General features: G+C 46.8%; 1 protein-coding gene across 1 annotated transcript in view; it reads left to right on the top strand.

Annotated features, from left to right (window-relative positions):
- The window catches only part of LOC102380525 (ankyrin repeat and fibronectin type-III domain-containing protein 1-like), a 412,615-nt gene that overhangs the window by 361,880 nt on the left and 32,188 nt on the right, over nt 1–18,547 (top strand). Inside the window, exons 6-10 of the mRNA XM_025203646.1 lie at nt 10,233–10,434; nt 11,169–11,376; nt 16,529–16,723; nt 16,934–17,047; nt 18,352–18,449. Coding sequence (XP_025059431.1) covers nt 10,233–10,434; nt 11,169–11,376; nt 16,529–16,723; nt 16,934–17,047; nt 18,352–18,449 — 817 coding nt within the window. The remainder of the gene's footprint in view (nt 1–10,232; nt 10,435–11,168; nt 11,377–16,528; nt 16,724–16,933; nt 17,048–18,351; nt 18,450–18,547) is intronic.

Raw genomic sequence — 18,547 nt, 5'->3', positions numbered from 1 at the left:
CAGGGCAGAGCCCCCGCTCCCAGTGCTGCCGCACCCACATCCATCCCCCTCCCTGAGTAACGTGCCCCCCGCCCCACCTGGGCAGATTGTCCCAGCCCCAATCCCTCCCTCCGCTCTCCTTCAACCCCAACAGACTTACCAGCTGGAGACAGCTGTCAGGTGCCTGTTTAGTCTATGGCCAAATCTCTGAATTGGCCAAATCTTTTCCAAAGCTTTTCCAAATCGATTTGGATGCTTTGAATCAATTTGGAGCTTTTACTTGGTTTCCCGATTTGATTCAGATTCAGAAATTTGGTCCCTGAACCAGGCCGAATCTCCTCCGAATCAAATTGGCTACCAAAGCTTTGCACAGCCCTGCTATTCACTGTCACCCTCAAGAGTCACAGGTCTGGTACGCAGTGTCACCAGGACTCGGTTATTGCACCAGCAACTGATTTAAGATCTAGTTTATCTTGCAATCAATTGGGGTCTACCTGTGAGATATATATACCGCACACTTTTTTTAACTCTAGGAGATACCAAGGTCTAATTTTTAATCATTAAAATCATGGTGCTGCTTGGCAGCCAAAGCTATTTTAGGTCTTTTCAGGCTGAGAATTAGCCCTGTGCAGAGCCAGGCAGGGTTTGTGTAATGTTTAAATCCTTCCCTAAAGCACTGGGCACAGCATGCCTGCATTGACTTTTGGCTGGATTTCTGCAAAGGGCTGAATTTCACCTTCTGGAGGTTTCCAGAACCCACTAGTGAATCATTTAGCACTGTGAGTCTTGTGAATGACTATGGAGGACACAACTACAGACAACAGATCCCCTGGCTCAGCTCTTGCACATAGGGATATATTTCCATCAGTGGTTTTGGAAGAGCCTAGAAACTTTGACAGGCAAAGTTCAAATCAGTGGAATCAGTTTGGATCTAACCAAGAGGGGCTTTGCATTGAATTCAATTGGGGTGCACTTCATTCTAGATCACAATGAAATAAAACAGATTCAGAGTTTGTTTCTTCTGCTGTAACGACCTTGCATAGCTTGTTCTGGGGAATCTGATGGTCTCAGACTGCTCGTCCACCGCAAGCTGGTAGTTGTACATATTGGGGACCGAAGGGTTTTTCCTGTCATCCTGTCTGTATTTCAGAGGTGCCTCCTGCTGCTAGTCTGTTCCCTCACTGAACAACCTTATGTGTTAGGCCCCCATTCAAGAAAATATTGCTATCTGTGGCAGCTTTTAAACATGTGCTCTTGTTCCATTGACAACATCGGAAGTCAAGCTTGTGCCTAAAGTTAATCACATGCTTTAGTGCCATGAATCAGAACCTTCATGTTTTGTAATTACCGGCCACCTAACCTCTGAAGAGAGAAAGACTTCAGCAGGGATAGCTCACCACTCTTCCAGAGAAGCTGACCCATTCATGCACCCTGTTCGCATCAGCAAAGGAAGCTACTGGTTAATAAAAAGTAACAAAAATAGATCCCAGGGCTAGCAATTTTGGATGTGTAAGCAGAACATCTATCAGGCCTTGAGCTAAAATCCTGTTTGGGATAAGAACCGTTCCACTGGTAACCTAGAGAGTTCTTGAGCCCTCTCTATACCTGGTGACTTTTCGCTCTCTCTCCCTTTGGTGCACAAGGCCCCCTCGCTTTTTTGTACATGCTGCATAAGGCTGCAGACAACAGGGAGCAGCTTCTCTAAGTAACAAGCCACCCACACTGGGTCTGCGGACAGAAGGGATGGTGCTGAGCTCATGTCTGCCACTCTGTTCTGGAATCTGCCCGCTCCCTGCCAGCACGAACAGGCACAGTGATGAGCTAATGCTTTCCACGACCAGTGTCTAAGCGAGGTGGGGGGAACCCGGGAAGGCATGCATAGAGCAAAGCAATTTCATTGACCTGCATAAGTCTTTACTTTTAGTTTTTAATTCTCTTGATTACCTCCGCCAATACCTGCAGAGTCACTTTTTCACACCACCCCTTTCAGTCAGACCCTATAGTTGGGAGAGCTGAAATGCAGCTTTCAGCTGGTTTGGACTGGCCACCAAGTGACTTGTGGCCATAGACAGTCCTATATAGTGACTTATGAGCATAGACAGTCATTACCCTCACAGGGCTTGATGTTTACCTGCAGTTCCCACTGGCTTTAGCATATGAGACATGCCTGCTCAGATTCCCTGGAAATAAGGCTGAAGATCAGTCTGTAGGTGGCCACTCCTGTATCTTCGTTCTTGGAACCTGTTTCAGACTCTGGTCCCAGACACAACAATCCTCTGTCCAGTCAGTGTTCACCCCTCTCAGCTTCAAGCCTAAAACTGGGAGACACCCAGGCTTGCACTTGGAAGGTACAGCGTGTCATGTTTGGCTTGGACTGAGAGTGGTTCACTCCACTCCGCTCTAGGGTCTGCACTTCAACCAGCTAATAGGAGAGAACAGCCCCGTCTGACATAGACTGGTTCTCTGCTGGAGACTCTAAGAGGATACGCCCTTCCGTGAAATGCAGTTCAAAATCATATAATTACAACAATTATTAACTCTGATCACTAGGCCAACCTCATACCGCGCTGGAAACATAAAAACAGTGTATACAAAAACCACATCATTATAAACTACTCAGTAGATTTGATTGTGTTTTGGGGAAACTTTGTTATAGGAAAAGAGAGCACTGAAGTTAAAGCATCTTCGGCGCAAGCATCCTGAGGCCTGATGTATATTGAAATAAAATTACGCAGGTTTAACTTGATCTGTCTGACCACCCTTCATGTTTCTGTCAACAGCACCTCATCCCTTTGCAAGCATTGATTGATATCAACCATCAGTAGCTGAATGTTGTACATGAATTTATGGTGGTCCATCTGTGCTGCTGCTTCACACAAGTACACGCTCACGCCCCACTCCCCACTAGTGCCATGTGGCTCTGTCCATTTTGTCATATTTGAAATAACCATATTTATGAATCAAAAGGCAAGTAACTAACAAGAACTGATCATGATCAATGCAAGATAAATTTAGTGGGGCTTAGCGGAAACTGCAAGCTGAAGTGGCAGCAATATTCTAGTTTCTCCTGGCTCCACAGAAACTCACCTTACTAAACCTCCCCAGCAGGACCAGGCCATTGCTTTTACTGTCTGACAAAGCCCTTGGGACATGACATTTGTGGGTACTGTATTCAGATCACAATTGCTTCTCTACAGAGTTTAGCTGAAGATAAATCAAACACTTCATGTCCAAAAGACTCATCAGTGTAGTGCAGAACTCTCTGGGGCAGGAGATTTGTGTAGATTAAGTGTTTCACAAGTCAAAATAATTTTCCATCTCTTTACTTCTCCTTACAAGTAAATATAGCGAAGGTTTCTCTTGTGTCTTAGCAGCAAGTTCAAATGGTTCTGACAGTTCGCAAACTCCAAGCCCCTATTTAATCCATCTTCTTCCGTGTTCTTTCTTTGAACGCTCCACAGCTGGCAGTGAAGAAAAGGCCACGTTAACCCCAAAGCACCTCCCGTAACAAATATGAACTTCTGTGATGACAGTTGCTTCTAGATTATTTAGGCTGCAAACATCTATTTAAGGGACAACCCAGCTTCCATTTAAAACAGAATAACTTTTCCATTAACTTCAGTGGGAACAGGATTTGGCCCTGACTTCTCTTTCCTGAGAGCAGAAGGAAATGGACTCTTGTCTCTGTTAAAAGATGTGGTGCCCAGTGTTGACTTCTTACAGTGCAGCCAGTGGCATGATCTTTTAAAGGATTGTGGTGAGGGGGTGGTCACTGACTGGCCCTGGAGCAGTGATTCTCTACCAGGCATCTGTGGTAGCCTGAGTTACCCTGAGGTGCCCTGAGGTCCTTTAAAGGGTGCCCCACAATATTATCACAGTTAGGTGTGCAAATACTTACACTATTCACAAGAAAAACTCAGAGATTTCAAATGGGAATTCATAGCGTTAAAACTATTCTGACCTGTTTTGGTCTCTGAGTTCCCTGCAGCAGAAGAACTGCTTAGGATTTTTCTGTAGTCAAAAAAAAACAAGTGAAAATTGAGAGCTGGCATTTTTGGAGGGGTGTCCTAAGTCTAACCAGGGGTGCCTTGAGTTTAAAAAGGCTGAGAACCACTGCTTTAGAGTTTTTAAATGGATCCTTTGAGGGGAGTTTGCACCAGATTTGGGGGGTTAGTTATCTGTCCTGAAACATCATAAATAATGCACTGGTGCTTCCCCAGGCCGAGGCCACAGCTTGGGCCGAGCTGCCTGGCATCATATTAAATGAAATCTGCACCAGCACAGTGCCTCTGTGTGGCACTGGTAAAGGTTTCCTTCAGCCTGAAGCTGCCCTTCTGCTCAGAGAGCTCCTTCCTGCCTGTATTCCTGAGATACTCTTGTTGCTATACTTCTGCTGTAGCAATCAGCATGGATGCTCAAGTTGGAGCTCCTGCCATTCATCAGGCAGGCTGTTCTCCTGGAAAGGCCCTCAGCTTTGGCATCCGCTCCCCTTGGCCAGAGACAGCTGGAATAAGCTGCCTTGTGCGGCCCAAGCTATATCTTCCCACCTCCGCAGGCACTAGGCGCTGGCTGAGGAGGTTTGCAGTCCTGGGGGTTCTGCGAGGCTGAGTCCCTTTGAGAGGGAGTGTTTGGCACCGTCCTGCAAAGGGTGGAGCATTGTCTTGTGGTTTGTTGTTGCTTCTCTGGTTGTTTGCTGTGGGCACTGTCTGGAGCAGTGTTGCCCGAACTTATGGACCCACGAACTGGATGAGTGGCACAGAGCTGGTCTGCACGCCAGATGCTGCATGGGGTCAGTCCCTGTACCAGCCTGGCTTCGCACATCAAATGCTTAAGGCCGTGGGCTAAATGCAACCCACGGGCTTCCCTGTAGGTTCAGAAATTTGGCAGCAAGGGAGAGGTAATTAATGGTGTCCCCCTCCCCCACAGCCAAATTTTCAGACCTATGGGAAGGCCTGTGGGATGGATTTGGCCCCCAGGCAGGGGTTAAGCATCCCTGGTCTAAAGTTTCTGCATATGTGCCTTTTCTGTTTTTAACTCAGAATCACCAAACAACAAGCAAATCTCAACTGTGAGGTTTCTCCTGGAGAAGGTACGGTGGGGTTTATCACTGACTGGTGAATGAATGGCTCAGAGATTTGACTCAGAAAAGCACTCTCAATGCCTGTTTGAATTAGGCAGGCCCCTTCAGTTGGCTCAGCTGTGTGGCTATCCCATAGGTATGTCCATCCCTTGTTTAATACTGATATGTGTGCAGGAGAGCTGTGCAGATGCAGAGGGCAACTCTGGTGTTTCAGAGGAGTGCAGGCTTTGGTGTGTGGGGCCTGGCTTTTGCAGAGGTTTGTGCCAAACAACCTGAGCTGTACTCTTTACTGAATCTGGTTTGGAGGACAAAGGGGTCAGATTGGCTGTCCAGAAGGGACTGCAGGTTGCTGTCTGATGCACTGGCATGCATCTAAAGTGACTTGCTTCCATTCACTCTGAATTGACACTGGCCTAGGCAGGAAAAAAAGGAGGCCCAAAGAAATGAGCCACTGAGAGTGAACTTTGCAGCCATGCTGGGTTGTTACTCTATTGTTACTGCAGTGCTTGTACACCTGCGCAACCCAGGGGCTGATGAAGACAGGGTAATGTGAAGAGAGTTGTCTCTGTGAGCTGTTCTGTGGTGCCTGTGACCTGTGGAATGGGGTGAGAAGGGACAGAAAAGGAAATGGAAGGTAAGCAGGAACCTCTTTGGAGAGGCTTACAGAAAAGAAAATGGAGGGGCAGCAGGAACCTCTTTGGAGAGGCTGGGATTGAGCCTACTGGAGTCAGGAATAGAAGAGGGCTTTTAGAAAGTGAGGTCCCCTTCCACTGCTGTGACCAGACCCTTGCTCTGATGATGACATTGCTCACAATGGCATTATGCTAGACATGGGATTGTTTCCCCTTTAGCTTTTTTATAAGCTCTCAGTGACCCTGTGAGCACTAGAGTCTAATATAGAGGCATTCCCTTCAAGTGTCACAGTCCTCCCAACAACTGCTAACGCTTCTTGTTACTGTTTGGCAAGCAAGCAGATTCATCCACAAGCTTCTCTCTCTGACAGTGAAAGTACACTGCCCCACTGCCACTGTCCTACAACAGTCCCTGCCTCCTGACCCCCTTCCAGTTGTCTGTTTTCTCCCTCCCCACTGAGGTCTCATACAATCAGCCTGGTCTCTCCTCTTCTAATGTGCACCTGAATAAGATCCTCCTGCCAAAGTCCTCCACAACATTAGACCTAGAACTAAGGATTCCTGGTTGCTGGACATGCTCAGATGTTCATCCCAGCCAGAATCCTTCACTGCTTAGAGCAACTGTAGGCAACCCCCGGCACAGATTGCCTGCCCCTGTCTGCCAACCCCCAGCACAGGTGCCAAAGCATGGCACACAAAGGCATTCTGCGTGGCACATGTACCTTGGGGAAGTGGATGGGGCTGCACTGCCACAACAAGGATTGGACCCCTTGTGGCTCCCCTGCCATCCACACCTGGCAAGCCAGCATCTTACAAGTTGAAGTTGCAGGTATTTTTGGTACTCTGCCCAAAAGCATTGCCAACCCCTGGGTTTGGACAATAATCTTCAAAGCCCATGTCTCAGCTCCTTTGGAATCACTTTCTGTTCTGAGGGTTAATGCTTTTTGCTTCCAGGAATCAACTAATCAGATGTATTTGTTAGAAATACCCAACCTGTTATAGAGTGCTGATCATGCTAGGTTAAGGGCTAAATGGGTTCTTCTGGCTCAGTGAGGCAGATGGTTTGTCACCCCAGCTGGATAGGGGAGTGGTTGTCTGAGGGAGAGAAGATCTAGTGTGGGGGCTGAGCAGGTCAGAAGAAAGATTCTCAGTAGTAGCCAAGTCTGCCAAGACAGTTTGGCCTGAGCTTTGCTGTTTTTTCATTGATTATGTGGTTAAGTAAGCCAAAACCCAAGAGGGGGAGTGAGGCTGAACTGTACTTACCCCATGGAATGTGCGTCAAGAGCAGGTTGGAAAAGAACCTGCTCCCAGAGAGAGAGCTTCATTTTTTAAATAAATTTTTGTTCCTTTTACATTGGATTATCTTTGTATTATATTTTCACAGGGTCAACAACTCTCTTCTCTTCTTCCCGCCCCCCGATCCTCTTCCCTTCCCTGAAAAATCAGCTGTAACAAGTACAAAAACAATCTTTGTCCTAAAAGGGCCATTACAGTGCATCTGCTCACATAGACACAAATCAGAGGTTTGGCCCAGACCAGTTCCCTTGAGTCAGGCATCCCAGATTTTGGAAAAAATTGGACCCAGTTTAGAATTTCCAGTCTCATCTGTTTCCATAATGGATCAAACCAAAGCCCACGTACAAATCCCTTCCCCCAGCCCCAGTTTATCTGGAAAAATCCAGATCAGCACCTGCAATTTGCACTTCAGGCTTATTACAAGTACAAAGACTCTGTAGAGTGAACCAGTCACATCACATGACGGGCAGGAACCAAGCTCCCATCTCTTTCAGGTTATAAATATCACAGTAATAAAAGGTAAAATCATTAATGCTGCTCAGCAACCCACTGTGTCTAATCTGAAATCAGAACGATCAAATGAGCTTAGCCTGGTTGCTATTAATATCCTGCTTTATGATGGCTTCATAAACATAATCATCCAAGTCACCACTTGCTGTATCTTCATCTGCAGAGCATCATTTTGTCATGACCTTCCAGGCACATGGCACATTCTTTATCATGTGCACCCTTATTTGATATGATAGCTCACCAAAGAAATGACCTGAATACAGAATCAGTTAATATCCAGCACCTACCTATATTTCTCTGTTCATACTTGTGAGTAGGGAACCAAGAAGATGCACCTAACATAGTTATGCTGAATACTCGACAGGCTTAATTCTGCTCTCAGTGAAATCAGTGGGAGTCTTGCTATTGATTGCAATGGGAGCAGGATCAGACCACTAAGTTGTAGCTGAGAACATAACAGGATTTGTTTATGAAGGACCTCATCCTGAGGTACTTACTTAGGCAAAACACACATTGAAAATAGAAAAGGAATTGCCTAAGTAAAGCACATGTAAAGACTCTAGAAACCAGCGCAACAGAGATTTTCCCATAATTAAATGATTCCTCACAATCCAAGATGAAGAAAGATGGTGGATTTCTGTGTATACATCCCAGCCATTAGTTACATATTGATCACATGTATTAAAAATGGTTCAGAGTGAGAAAAGACATTTTTGCTTCACTAGTCTGGCCTATAGGTAAAAAAACTGAGATATGGGTAATACACTAAAATGTACTGGTAAGTGAGGGCTTACTGGAGTTTATAATGGACAGAATAATGATTGATCTTAAGATAATTAACATTTTGGCCTGCGTGTTAGTAGAAATTGGCACTCCTTAGGTTGTTTTTGGTTTCAGATGGCATAATTTGTTTGGCTAAAGCAGTGGTTCTCAACCTTTTTTTATTTAAGGTACCCCTTGTTAAACTCAAGGCACCTGTCATAAAATACCAGCTCTTGGTTTTCATTCATTTTTTGACTACAGAAAAATACTAGAACAATTCTTCTGTTGCAGAGAGCTCAGAAAAACCACAACAGGTCAAAAATGTGTTCAACACTCTGGATTCCTATTTGAAATCGTTGAGTTTAACTTGTTGTGGTAACACATAAAAGTATTAATTTTGCATAGCACCTAGCAGCACCCTTAAAGGATCTCATGGAACTTCAGGGTGCTCTGACATCCAGGTTGAGACTAGCTGAGCTAGAGAAAGGGAAGGAGCCTCTACACAGTACCTAGCTCACACTGAGCAGGAGCTAGGGAGGGGTTGTCACCACTGTAAGGGTGAATAACAAACATTTGAAAAATGAAATTGTAACTGATTCAGCTCCTGAATTATCCTGATGGTCAGCACAAGGTGTATGTATTGCTCATTTGTTTATCTGCATTACCATTTATCTGTAGCACCTAAAGACTGCAGCTAGCAGCTCCCATCTTCATGCCAGGCACCAAACAAACACAGAGCAAGAGGTGTCCCTGTGCATTGCACTGTTTTTAATTGTTAATGCTTTTTTATGGACACTTGCCTAAGCCTCTTTGAGTCCTGTCCTTATAGGAAAGTAGTAGAGAAATGGACAAAAGGGGCTGTTCTCTTTAGCCCAGTTTGGCTTGCAAGGCAGTCAGACAAGAATGCAAGCTTTTAGCAGATATTTGACTGGAATCTCAGAACATTTTTCCTGCACTCAGCACCCTATCGCTGCTTTAGAACTTTTTCAGATTCGTGGACTTGCGACTGAAATGAAATGAAATTCATTAACTTCCAGGCTGTTTATATTCTGCTTCCACGTGAGTGGAAACAACTAGTCAGTAAAAATGTATCTTTGGGGATATGGTGGTTTTGCTCTGAGATCCTTTATTGTTGCTTCTCAGCAGGGTAAATCAGCCCATGCTGAGCTGTGTGCTGCTATAGCTGGATCGCCTGCCAGTACCCATCCTCCCTAATTTAAAACCAGCTTGGGCTTGTCTACACTACAGCTGTGAATGCTTCCACGTCTGTGCTGGAGACATTCCCTAAGCAAACAAATGCGCTGTACTTTGCACACAGCAGATGAGTTAGGGTTTACTTGCAGTGGCAGAGCCTTGGTTTAGTTAACTGAAGGGGACTCCTGGGCCTGAATATTGTTGCTTTTGGAGGTGTAAACCAGGAACCATTCCACAGGAGTCAGTGGCATAAGAGTAAGTCAGTGGTGTAGCAGGAAGGGCGAGGGATGCAGCACCGCTGTAGATAGATCCATCAGTACTTGCACATGGATTCTCAGTGGGCAGAGGCTTCAATAGTGTTCTATGGGGCCTAACCTCTTTTGTCACTGAAAACAAAGGGAGCTGAATTAGGCTGACACAGAGAGACTTGAAAGTCTCACCCAAGTGCTACTTTGTGTGTGTGAAGGAAGGATGGTCATGTGACCAGAGCACTGGATGAGGACCCAGCCAGTCAGGTGCAGATTCTTGCCCTGCCATGGCCTTCCTGTGTGGCACTGGGCAAGTCACTGCCACTCCCTGCATCCGACTTCTGTAAAATGGGGTGGTGTGAAGATACATTCACTGAGGTGAAGGCAGCTCTTTTATGCGGTGATGACAGGGCCCAGAAAGGCACCACTGACCTTTCCAGGGTTGGTTTGAGACTAGGCCTCCTCCCAGTCCTGCCTCTGCTTCCATTACTTGCCAGTTAACTTGCTTTTGCTTGTCCCCCTGTTTGCTAGGTCTTCCTCACCTAAAATGACACAGCAGATGAGGGACCTCCAGCTGGCCCAAGCCAGGAAGCCCCCAGGCCCCTCCTCCCCCAATGCTGCCAAGAGACTTTACCGCAACCTTTCAGGGAAGTTCCGCGTCAACTACACGTCATTCGATGAGGGCAGCTTGGTGGGGAAGAGCGAGAAGGAAAAGCTGCGCAAGTCCTACCTTGTGAGTGCCCTGGGTGGAACTGTGCTGTGTGCCAGCTCTAGGACAGATAATGCACAAGCTGAAACACCCTTATGCTAGCATTATGCTGGCTTTACATCCATATGAGACCAGTGGTGACAGAGTGGAGTGCTGAGGGGGCAGGGTCAGAGCTAGCCTCTGTCTTTCATGCCCACTCATGCTGGCAGCATCGCTGGCTGGAAGCACAGAGTATGTCAGCTTCCCCCTATCCAAGGTTACATGAAATTATTTCTCCCCAGTGCAGGTGTATGTGGCATGATAAATCTGACCCTATGGCCAGGGACCATGGCCTTAGTCTTTGTCAGCAGCACCTCACACAGTGAAGTCCTGGTCCATGGATGAGGCTCCTGGGTGCTGTCACTACAATGCAAACACTAGACAGTGTTCACTGCCAGCCTAGAAACCAGATGGTCCCACTTGTATTCTGTGCATTATGTTATGCCTGTCAGGCATCAGTAATGCAGCCCTTTTGTTAGAGCTACTGTAATGGCAAGGATTAGCCTTGGGGTAACATCACAGCTGCCCTTAAGGAGCCTGGTTTCTGGGTAAGCATAGGGCTTGGCTGTCCCAGCCCATCTACCCAGCCTGAATATACTGTGAAGCTCTTGCATATTTGATTGCAACAAAGCCCAGCAAAATATTGGTGAGGGAGGAGGGAGCAGTTGTGATGTCCAGTCCGCCCAGCTCAGGAGACCTGATTTCTTGTGTCATTGCAGTTTCAAGGCAATGCTGCTCTCTTTGAGGCTGTTGAACTGCAGGATCTGGACAGAGTACAAGAGCTGCTGAAGCAGTACAGCCCAGAGGAGCTGGACCTTAACACCCCTAACAGTGAGGGGCTCCTGCCATTGGATATTGCCATCATGACCAACAATGCACCCATCGCCAGAACCCTGCTTCAGGCCGGGGCCAAGGAGAGTCCACACTGTAAGTTGCCATTGCAGGGCATGTGTCACCACCTTTCTCCAGTTTGCTCCCCTGTTTCTCCAGCTGTCTGTCATAGGGTCCTACAAGAGCTCCACTTGCCAGAGTTTCTAGGAGCTGTTGTGTTTAGGTCAGTATCTCCTTCCCCATGAGAATTCCACCCTACTGTGCTGAAAGTAGAGAAGAAGGCAGCAGCTGAGGACCTGCAAGGGCAGGTGTAAGAAGAGGCACAAAGCAGGCAGCAGGTGTAAGAAGAGGCACAAAGGGAGAAGTAAGGAATTCTGAGGGTTATCAAGAAGGCAGATGCCAGGAAATTGTTGCCATGGGGTAGTTCATGACCCTATATCCAATGGCAACTTCTTAAGCCAGGAGTGAACTAGATAGCAAGAGAAATCAGGAGACATTTCTGTATGGCCAGGTGCATCAGTATGTGGAATGGACAACCAAGGGCATCCAAAGAGTCTGGGACTATGAGTATAAAGTCTTATGCTTTGTAAAGAAAGAATGAGGGAATGCGTATTGAGCAGTGCATTGGGGAGACCAAACGAGGAGGTCTGTGTGCACTCAGTTGCCCTCCTGACACTGGCAGTGCATGATCTCTTAAAGTGCCTCCTTCCAGTGCTTGCTGCTTGCTGGCTGCAGCCATATTGGCCTGTTTGGTTAGGGGTAAAGAGGACTGGCCTGAACAGAGAAGGTGGGAAATCATTGATTCTAGAGTGAGCTTGTGATCACTGCTAGCAGTAGAAACTGTAAGTGAAGATTTCTTGGATGATTTGCCTAGCATGGAGTGAAGTGAGCTGAGTATCCTCAAAAAAGCCATGAGTACTTTGTCCATTACAGCATGGAAATTGGGTTCCAATTGTTTAGATGAAGCCATTTACTTTAATCTGTACATAGAAATCCACCTATACAGGAGAGCCTTGCATCTCTGCAGGGGTTACATTATCTGACCCTTGCGAAACCTTCCATCCCTGCAATTCTGACTTTGAGTGTCTATGGTTAGCCTTGATCACCCATCCCTTGAGTCGGGTTTGCAGTCCACTGTGAGCCAAGAAGCTGTGCTCTGTTTGTATAAGGAGTGTGCACTTGCATACAGCAGATTATGGGCCTAGTAGATGAATGGCACAATAGAATGATAGAAGACAATGGCCAATGGCAAGGGCTTCAGATGGAGATGCTGGGTTTTTTGTACTTCTGTGGAGCAATCTGTACTTCTAGGGGCGATCTGGTGGCCACCTATAAGTTTATTAGGGGTGTTCACCAGGATCTGGAGGAACGTCTGTTCACCAGAGCACCCCAAGGGATGACAAGATCAAATGGTCACAAACTCCTCTGCGACCGTTTCAGGCTGGACATAAGGAAGAACTTCTTTACTGTCTGAGCCCCCAAGGTTTGGAATAGACTGCCACCAGAGGTGGTTCAAGCATCCACTTTGAATGCCTTCAAGACACTTTTGGATATTTATCTTGCTGAGATCCTATGATCCCTTCTGACTTCCTGCCCCTGGGCAGGGGGCTGGACTCGATGATCCTCTGGGGTCCCTTCCAGCCTGAATGTCTATGTCTATGACATCTATGAAAAGGAAACCAGCAGACTCCCCCTGGGCTGGGTGGACTGGGTTTAGAGTAGCTTTGAATATCATTCCTTGGACATAAACAAAAAAAGCACAAAAGAAGCAACCAAGGAAAAGATTCACTATTGACTGATTGAAAGATCCTGCTAGAAGGACTCATCTCTAGCAGAGTCTCAGTGAGAAACTCTCCAACCTCCTTGATGATCTTGATACATCTGATCACTGAGAGAGCATCAAAAAAAGCATCCGCAAGGCAGGTGAAGAATCCCTAGGCTTCTCCACAAAGAAAGTTCAGGATTGTTTTGATGAGAGTGATAGGGAAATTCAAGCTCTTAGTGACAGAAAAAGGAGACCCTTCAGGGCTTGGCAGAATGACATCAGCTCCAAACAGAAGCAAGACATGTATCACCACATTAAAGCCAAGACCCAGAGGAAAATTTAAGAGTGAAAGAACAAGTGGTTGGAGGACAAAGTGAGAGAGATTCAGAAGTTTGCAACAGTCATGGTATGTGTAGTTTCTTCAGCACGACCAAAACTATCTATGGGCCAAGGATGCAAGGAGCTGCCCGTCAAGGTCCAAGGATGAAACAACACTCTTTAAAGACATTTCCATCACCAATGTGAGGTGGAAGGAGCACTTTAAAGAGCTCTTAGACCAGAATCCTAATGTTGAATACAATACCATCAAAATCATTCCACAGTATCCTATTAATTACTCCTTGCAGATCCACCAACTTATCAAGAGCCGTTAAGCAGATGAAGAACAACAAAACACATGGCCACGATGGAATTGCAGCTGAAATTTATAAGCAAGATGGAAAAGAGCTCTCTCATCAACTCCATGCTGTTATTATGAAAGTTTGGAAATGTGAACAGATTCCCAGGGACTTGACAGACACCAGAATAATTACCATATTCAAGAAAGGAAATAGATTGGATTGCAACAGCTATCATAATATTGCAGTCCTGTCCATAGTTGGGAAGGGCCTCACTTGCATCCTCCTCAACAGACTCACTTTCCTCACCGAGGAGATTCTACCCAAGTCCCAATGTGGTTTCAGATCACTTAGACATAACAATAGTTACGATCTTTCTTGCTGGAGGCAGTTGCAGGAGAATTACCACAAGCAGTACTGAAATCTTTACATAGTCTTCATTGATCAAAGGCCTTTGATTCAATCAATAGAAAAGCTGTATGGAAGATCCAAAATTTGTTACCATCATCAGACTTCTCGATCTTAAGCAATCCCTCGGAAAGGGCCCCCTTCACTATTAGACCTGAAATCAAGCAAGGGTGTGTAATTGTACCAGAACTCTTCCCCATCCATATCACAACTATTCTGCATCTCATTGCTGACAGACTTACATCTGGAGTCAGCATCCAATATTACATGGATAGGAATCTCTTGAATATGAACTGGTTACGTTCCAAATGCAAGATAACCAACACTTCCATTACTGATCATCAGTACACTGATGATTGTGTTGTGCATGCCCACTCAGGCCCTTGTTAGTAGAAACAATGGCCATAAACTGAAAGAGAGCAGATTTAGATTGGACATCAGGAAGAAATTCTTTATGGTGAGGGTTGCCAAAATATGGAATAGGCTTCCAAGGGAGGTGGTGCTTTTCCCTACCTTGGAGGTGTTTAAAAGGAGATTAGACAAGCACCTGGCTGGGGTCACTTGACTCTTTCCTGCCCAGAGCAGGGGGTCAGACTCAATGATCTAATAGGTCCCTTCTGACCCTAGAAATTCATGAAATCAGTTGAAGAACTCCAGATCACTCTTGATTGCTTCTGGTAAGCATATAGAGTGTTTGGACTCTCTGTCAACTTCATGAAAACCAAGGTACTATACCTAACCACCCCAAACCAGCCAGATGCTCCTCCGCATACTATAGTTAGAGGGCAATTCTTGGAGAATCTTGAGCATTTACCTTAGCTGGGTAGCCACCTTTCCCAAAAAAGTATATATAGATGACAAAGTCAACACTGGATAAAATCTGCCAGTTCTGCCTTTGGATGTCTCTGAAATCATGTCTTCAATCATCATGACATAGGACCCAAACTAAACGTCTTGTCTACCAGGCTGCTGTCATTCCTACCGTGTTGTAAAACTTGGATGACCTGTCAGAAATACTTGTAAGCTTTGCAGGTTTACCATCAGTGATGTCTTTGGAAAATCCTCTGACCCAGCTCAGTGTGCTGTGGTCATTGTGCAATATGCACCAGAGTTTCTTGCTCTGTGCTAATAGCATATATGTGCCCACTGATGGTCAAATGCAATTTTAACATCAGTATCTGGGAGTCTCAAGCACTGAATAATCCCTGATGGCACTGTGATACCTGGCACTTCTGATCACTCATGTTGAACAAACTTGCCTCACTATGGAGGCAGGTAGACAAGAGCAACAAAAGTAAAGAGCTGTGACCCAACATCACCAGGATTCCCCCCTCCTCCCACAACTATCTGCCACATCTGCAGTTGAACATACAGATCTCAGATCAGCCTCCTCAGTCATCTACAGACTCACTGACCAATGCCCCTTAACTACAAGATTGTCACCCCTGTATCAAGGGACGGCCACCAGTGCCAGTATAACTAAGTCTCTTGCACAGGTGGGAGGACTGAAAGCAGGTTGGACTCCAACCAAAGTAATCTGTTCGGCTTTATGGATGACACTTGTCATGCAGTGGCCCCTCTTCTTAGAAGCAGGAAATACCAAGCAGCAAGAATGGGGGCTGTCTCTATGTTCTAAGGTTGGAAAGAGGAGGATTTGTTACAATTATTCAAACAGATAAAGCGACTGCCACTTATCCTGTAGTGTGGGATAGTCCAGGACTGACATAGTGGTTAGGAATGGGCAAACCTCGAGGTCTGGACAACAGATCAATGCTGTTCAGGTGCCTGAGATGATCATTTCTGTCCTAATGGTTGGAGGAGCTGTCTCAGAGTTGCCTGTCCTCACAAATGGCAAGTGCATGAGAACAGACAGAAATTTCCATGCTCTGAAAAGGTTTACTTTGGATTCAGCAGCCAACTTTTACAGCCTGTGGGAAGGCTGTGGTGGCCACTGTGATGAAAGATGATTGCAGTACCAATAGGGGATTGCTTGCATTGAGCCCCAAGGAGCAGCACTATACCAAGAGACAAGGATAGGGAATAGGGCCCAGCCAGGAGGTCTGTCACTACATGGATCTTCTGATTGAGGGCTTACAGTAGTGGCTATGGTGCAGCTCTGTGTCCTGTCTTGGAAGAATCCACCTCTCCCAAACCATCATGAAAGCCCACTCGCTCCAGTTCTATACACGGGAGCAGGGACTCAGTCCTGCTTCACCTGGGATCCTTTTTTCATTATGAATCATTGCTACCCATTTATGATGCTGCTGGGAGGAAGGAAAACAGGCAGGGTTCCTGACTGAGGTATCACTGGATAGGAGAGACAAGGGCATAAGGCACAGCATAGAATCTGGGGCTGATGGGGGACTGTGTAACATCGGCTGTACCTAACTGCCCTGTCTTCTTTTCCCCTTGCTTTCCTGCTCACGGTGTCTACATGATTCCCATGGCCCACCCCCAGTCATGAGCTTGGAGAGCCGTGCCCTTCACCTGTCAACACTGGTACGGGAGGCAGAACAGCGAGTCAACGAGCTCACGGCTCAAGTGGTGAACGAAGCCCCCAACACCGACTGCTCTGAGAAGGAGAAGCAGCTGAAGGCCTGGGAATGGCGCTACCGGTTGTACAAGCGCATGAAAGCTGGGTTTGAGCATGCACGTGAGTTCCCGTAGAGCCTGTGTATGGCATGGGAAGTGGGACAGGTGTGGGACAGGTGCCCAACTATGAGGAAGTGGCACAGTGGGGAATGGGCTGGGATAAATGATGGTGCCCACAAGAGGATTGACAGCTGCCCCACAAGGCTGCCTGCCACCTTGGCTCCCTGTAACTAGACATTCCTGAACCTGGTTCTGTGCTTTCTATCCTCAGGTGTGCCAGACCCACCAGCTAACGTTCACCTCTCCGTGGCCAGTAGCACTTCTGTGCAGGTTACCTTCTGGGAGCCCCTCAGTGTGAACTCAGCAGTTGTCACCAAGTACAAAGGTAAGGGCCTCAGAGCACCCAGTATAGAGTACGTGGGGCCAGGTATAGAAGGCAAGCTCCTCCCAGGAGTAGGAAGGAGGCCTGGCCTAGAGCAGAGGGTGCCAGTCAAAGCCAGAGACATTGGCCTGCACTTCCTAGCCCAACCAATGACTGTGACTCCAGCTGAGTCATTTCCCTTCTCCAGGCTTGTTTTCCCCTTTGTCAAATGGTAGTGAGACTCGAGTGCTTCAATACCACTAGGCATTGTGGTGGCAGAAAAAGCTAGGCATTGTGATGGCAGAACTCATGTGAGTCCATGGCAGCCTAATGAGCCTGTCTGTTGCAGGGAGTTATGGATTCTCTTTTTTCTCTGTTTCTTTGACAGCTTTTGATAAGGGATACAATTTCTCCAGGACTCTCCTTGGTGGCCTTTTATGTTGTCATGTTAGATACTGGCCAAAAAGTACGATTATCCATCTGTAGATATGTTATCAAGACCATGTCGTGGGGTTGTCTTGGATTCCAGTTCAGCAGCAGTCCAGTTCAGGACCTGGACACCTGGAAACCTCATAAAGTTTCTCTGCATATCTGAACTTTGCAGTTGGTCCCTTTTCTCCACGAGCTTACTCAGGGTTTCCCCAGACCCGGGGACCAGTTTGGTCCAGAGCCAAGCATTATGATCCGGTCTTTTCTCCAGACTGATGCCTGGATCCCACAGGAATGAGGTTCATTTGGCACTAGCACCTGCTCCTACAAAACCATTTCCATCTAAATCCAGCATGTCCTGTAGTATCTTTGGCTTTCACAAGAATTTTCCTTTACAAGGCACGACAAATCCTGACAATCTACTTGGTCTGTTCCTCACTTTCTGTCTCTTGCATTTGCCTTTGTCTGGTCCATCTGTATGTCTCTTTTTCTCTCCAGGCTCATCTGTCTTTTCTGCCCGTCTGCCTGTTCATCTTTTTCCATGACAGCACTGTGTCTGCTATGGCAAGAAACACAGTTGAGTAGCAGCCCTGGTCATGGGACTCCTGCATTCGTGTGGGGATTGGGGGGTCTCCATGCAGTCATCTCTCATTCCAGTTCACCCCTTCTTCCCCAGCACCATGGGGCCTGTTCTCAGACATGTTTTCTAGCATACACATCTGGTCTTGCTGTATCCGGTTCTTTGGTTTCAGTGTCAACCCCACTGCAGCAGCTGTGCCATCCCTAGCAGACTAGCGCTCTAATCTATCCCTGTCAGCCTGTCAAGCACTACAGCCCTCCCCTTGTTGATTAAAGCCTCCCAATTACCAACAATGCCATTGCGCTTGTTTTGTTTGCAGTGGAGTGGAGCTGCTCCCCAACCTTCTCCCCGCCTCTGGGGGAGGCTGTGATCGACAAGCTGAGGAACCTGCACTTCACCATCCGGGGGCTGGTGTCGGTGAGTTCATGTGGCACCACCTTCTCTCTCTCTCTGGGCCATGGCTCTGTCAGGGGGGCAGACAGAAGCCAGTCCTCAGGCCAAGCCCCTCAGCAGTG

Source organism: Alligator sinensis, unplaced genomic scaffold, assembly GCF_000455745.1.
Source record: "Alligator sinensis unplaced genomic scaffold, ASM45574v1 scaffold404_1, whole genome shotgun sequence".
NCBI lineage: Eukaryota > Metazoa > Chordata > Crocodylia > Alligatoridae > Alligator > Alligator sinensis.
Note: the sequence above shows the minus strand (reverse complement) of the source record. Positions and strands in the feature narration are given on the sequence as shown.